General features: G+C 35.5%; 1 protein-coding gene across 1 annotated transcript; it reads left to right on the top strand.

Moving 5' to 3' along the window:
• Positions 1–208: 208 nt before the first annotated feature.
• On the top strand, positions 209–3,223 carry LOC149794892 (uncharacterized). The gene is made up of 3 exons (XM_089964529.1): positions 209–357; positions 1,756–2,093; positions 2,990–3,223. The coding sequence occupies exons 1-3, from the start codon at positions 317–319 to the stop codon at positions 3,010–3,012; spliced, it is 402 nt and encodes a 133-aa protein (XP_089820655.1). The 5' UTR covers positions 209–316; the 3' UTR covers positions 3,013–3,223.
• Positions 3,224–3,822: the final 599 nt, after the last annotated feature.

Raw genomic sequence — 3,822 nt, 5'->3', positions numbered from 1 at the left:
TATGTCAGATTTTAACCGGTCAGAAAGAGTAAATTCTAATCTACCCAATGCTATGTTTGACGGTTACATAGCGTACATATAGATATATACGATGCTCAGTCCTTAACGTACATATGAATATCTACGACGCTCAGAAAGGAAAATCATATCAATTATTTTTCTCTTTTAAACCGTCATCAGTCATTTGAGACTTTTCAATTGTGGTTAGCGCTTGACCAATTAGGTCATGTACACGTATATTTATGATTATTGATGATGACAATGATTGCTTGTTCAAAGTTTTCTTCTGGTATAAATAGGCTCCTGTTTCGGTAGGATGCAAGACAAAACTGCAAATCAGCCAGCCTCCTACGACAGGTATTGTTCATTGCACTCTCTCTCTCTCTCTCTCTCTCTGTCTCTCTCTCTCTCATTCCCTGTCTCTGTCTCTCTGTCTCTGTCTCTCTCTCTCTCTCTCTCATTCTCTCTCTCTCTCTCTCTCTCATTCTCTCTCTCTCTCTCTCTCTCTCTCTCTCATTGTATTTAATTTTACGATAAAAATAATTAGGTGAAGTACACTCGGAATAGTCAGCTGCCTTATGCAGATTGCTAATTAACTAGGTAACATTTACTCGTAGTTGTAATGATCTGACTTTAAAACAAGACTTAAACCAAGAAATGTAAACGTTTGTTGAGATATTTCATTGGCACTTTTCCAAAAGGTAACCTTCTGGCGAGGATAGATATCGATATTATTAGTCTGTATCAAAAGACGCACAACATTATTTTGGTCTTCATTGGGTTAAGCTCTCTATGAGGCTTTTTGTCTCAAAGGCACGTCTGAGCTCTAAAATTAAGAAGTAGGCATCTGTATTTTCAGAAAAGATTTTTCAGATTTAAAAAGCGTCTTCGTTGATTTGTTAAAAGTACATGCAAGATATAACATTGAAAGGGTTTTCCATTGTGTAAATTTCTTAAAAAAAGCTGTATCCATCATTTCTTCATTTTAATTCATTTACATTAGGAAAAGATTTTAAAATCATACTTATACAGTTTTAAATAATAGTCCTTGCAAATGATCAACCATCATATTATCAAGCGAACAATCGAAGTATTTCACTGGGTGACATGCAATGTCTTTAAATACTATGGTAAAGATAGCATATATTGCCTGTTAATCGGAACACAGTCTGGTTTCTCCGTTAAGAATAGGAAAAACGCCTCAGAAATACTACAGAGGATGCCTTTGAATAGATGTACACATACCATGTTTAACTAAATGATGTCGTGTACATGTCACGCACAAGCATGTGTTTATTACGGGCGACAATCAACCAGCATCAGATGTATTTTTGACCTAACCACGGTTGTTTTCTTCGAACAGGAACTTAGAGAACTTTTTTTATTAAACGTGTTCAAATAATTCCGTAAAGGTATCGTACTGATGGTCCTCTTTTGCTTAAAGTACTTTACTGTATAACTGAGCCGTCCGCCATTATCCTGTAATTTGGTTCATTTTGGACCTTCGTCGTATTTCCGATTTCGAAGTTTATAGAAAGCAACGACGTATTCCGACTGAGTGCCTCTAACGGATTGCGGAGAGCCTTCCCATAATGTAATAAGATGACTAACATTATTATATTTTCATGAAAGCGATGCTGACGATAATAATGATGATTTTAATGATAATAACAACAATGGTGATGATACTAATGAAATATTATATTGTCATCTGGATTTGATTCTAGTTTTGGTCATACATGTCTTTGTTTAAAGGTGTAAACAGAGAAGTTCTGCGGAAAACATGAAGGCAGCAATTCTCGCCCTTGCTTTCCTTGCTGTTGCACTTGCAACACCACCATGGTATTATGGTAACTTTGGACACGGTGGGTATCCAGGTGGATTCTACGGTGGATTGTACGGAGGCTACGGAGGTGGATATGGTGGATACTTTCCAGGATATTTCGGCGGCTACGGTGGATACGGTGGATATGGTGGATACCGTGGATACGGTGGGTATGGTGGATATGGTGGTTATCCTGGATACTACGGTGGCCTGTATGGCGGATATGGTGGTGGATACGGTGGCGGTTACGGTTTAGGTGGATACTATCGTAAGTGTAGACGAACAACTTTGTATTCTATTTCCAAAACAAACATTTTTCCTAATAGAAAAACTAATATAATGTATGTGAATGTTTATTATTATTATTATTATCATTATTATTATTATTGTTGTTGTTGTTGTGTTCTTGATATAAACAAAATGAATAATTTCATTTTTCAAGTTATTTTGGAGACGGCCTGCTTAAAAAGAATTGACACCTCCTCCTGAAAATTAAATCGTCGGTACTTTATAAATGTTGGTTGTAAAATGTAGAATATTACTTGCCAAGTAAAAAGCGATGTGCTTCTTAAGACTTTATTTTTAGCTATTAATTGTAGAAAGAAAACCATAAATGAGAAATCCATTATACAAAGAAAGAAGAAAGAAAGAAAGAAAAAAAAAAACAAAGCAAAATCCCAAACTTAAAATCCCACAAAACATATGGCTGTGAGGCATCAAACTGAGATCCACACGAATGAGAAGACGTCTGAAATATTATCCAAGTTTGTTCTGAAGTAGGAAGCAAACTTTAGAACTGGAATTTACGGAAAGTGTCAATTGATATAATTGTAATTTAAAAAAGGAAACAAATCCAAACAACAAGATTCGAAGAAGAAGAAAGTGAGAGAGATGGATGGGTACATACATACATACATACAAAGAGACGGACATATAGACATGGACTTGTAAATATCTACTAATCTATTTATGCAACTATTAGAATTGATCCAAAGTTCTAATTGCGTTGGCAGTTAAGTATCCAATTGATTGCGCGATTTGAATATATTTCCATTTTCTTGAATTTTATCTCATCTTGACATCGATTATTAAGTCTGATTCATTCAAATCATTTTTCTTTTTCACCTGTTTAGCATTATCATCAACAATTTTACTTTATTTCAGCGAGCAAGAAAGGATACTATTAACATGTCAGAAAACGTCGGTCTTCCAAGAACGTTTGCGGCCATTGTTTGCTCAAGATTGTGACCCAAGGTTGTCTAATCTCCCCCAAAATGTCGGATGTCCCCGAAAGTTTCTCCTAAAACATTCCTGCGCGGAGATTTACATCCTGTCTTTAACTTGTTTATAATTTATTTTATGTGGTGCCATATTGTAATAAACTTGCAAGCACGAAAACCTTTTGCTGTGTTAAATTTTATTTAAACCATACCATCCATCTCTCTGTCTCTGTCTCTGTCTCTCTCTCTCTCTCATGATTTTGTATATAGTGGCATCTATCAATATTTCGTAGTCTCCATAAAATTCAACATACTACTGAGTCAAGTACAAGTATGTACTCTATACGTAAATTTAGGATCACTGACATTTCTGTAAAATGGCGCATGACGTATTCAACAAGAGGTACAGTTCGCCCGTCCACTGCACATTTCTTAGATCTTGGTTTCAGAAACAAATTGCGCCGATAGATCAGGGATTCTATTTCATATTTTTACTAAGTTTTTCAATGTTACTCAGCTCTTCCAAATGTATTTTCAGTGACCAATTGCCTAACCTCTAGCTTTAGCCAACTTTGAATGGCGTTAGTTTGTTGGAGTATTAAGTGACAGTTATTCCACACAGTTGATTAAACTGTATAGAAGAACAACAAGTATCAAGCACTGGTTAGAATTTAAATAGGAGAAATCACTCTAGTGGTATAGGAGTGTTTTATAGCACTAAGGTCTCACTGGGTGAATTTTCATCCGACAATGACCTAATACAAAAAAATGAGAATA

Source organism: Sinohyriopsis cumingii, chromosome 7 (genome assembly GCF_028554795.1).
Source record: "Sinohyriopsis cumingii isolate HCF-2022 chromosome 7, ASM2855479v2, whole genome shotgun sequence".
Taxonomy (NCBI): domain Eukaryota; kingdom Metazoa; phylum Mollusca; class Bivalvia; order Unionida; family Unionidae; genus Sinohyriopsis; species Sinohyriopsis cumingii.
The sequence above is the reverse complement of the archived record's forward strand: the minus strand, read 5'-3'. Positions and strand labels throughout refer to the sequence as shown.

What these genes read in the sequence shown, in the direction of transcription:
- LOC149794892 (XM_089964529.1), top strand. Translation starts at nt 317, where the DNA reads ATGCAAGACAAAACTGCAAATCAGCCAGCCTCCTACGACAG. An exon ending in CAGCCAGCCTCCTACGACAG is followed by an intron (nt 358 to 1,755) that starts GTATTGTTCATT and finishes CTTTGTTTAAAG; the next exon opens with GTGTAAACAGAGAAGTTCTG. An exon ending in CGGTTTAGGTGGATACTATC is followed by an intron (nt 2,094 to 2,989) that starts GTAAGTGTAGAC and finishes ACTTTATTTCAG; the next exon opens with CGAGCAAGAAAGGATACTAT.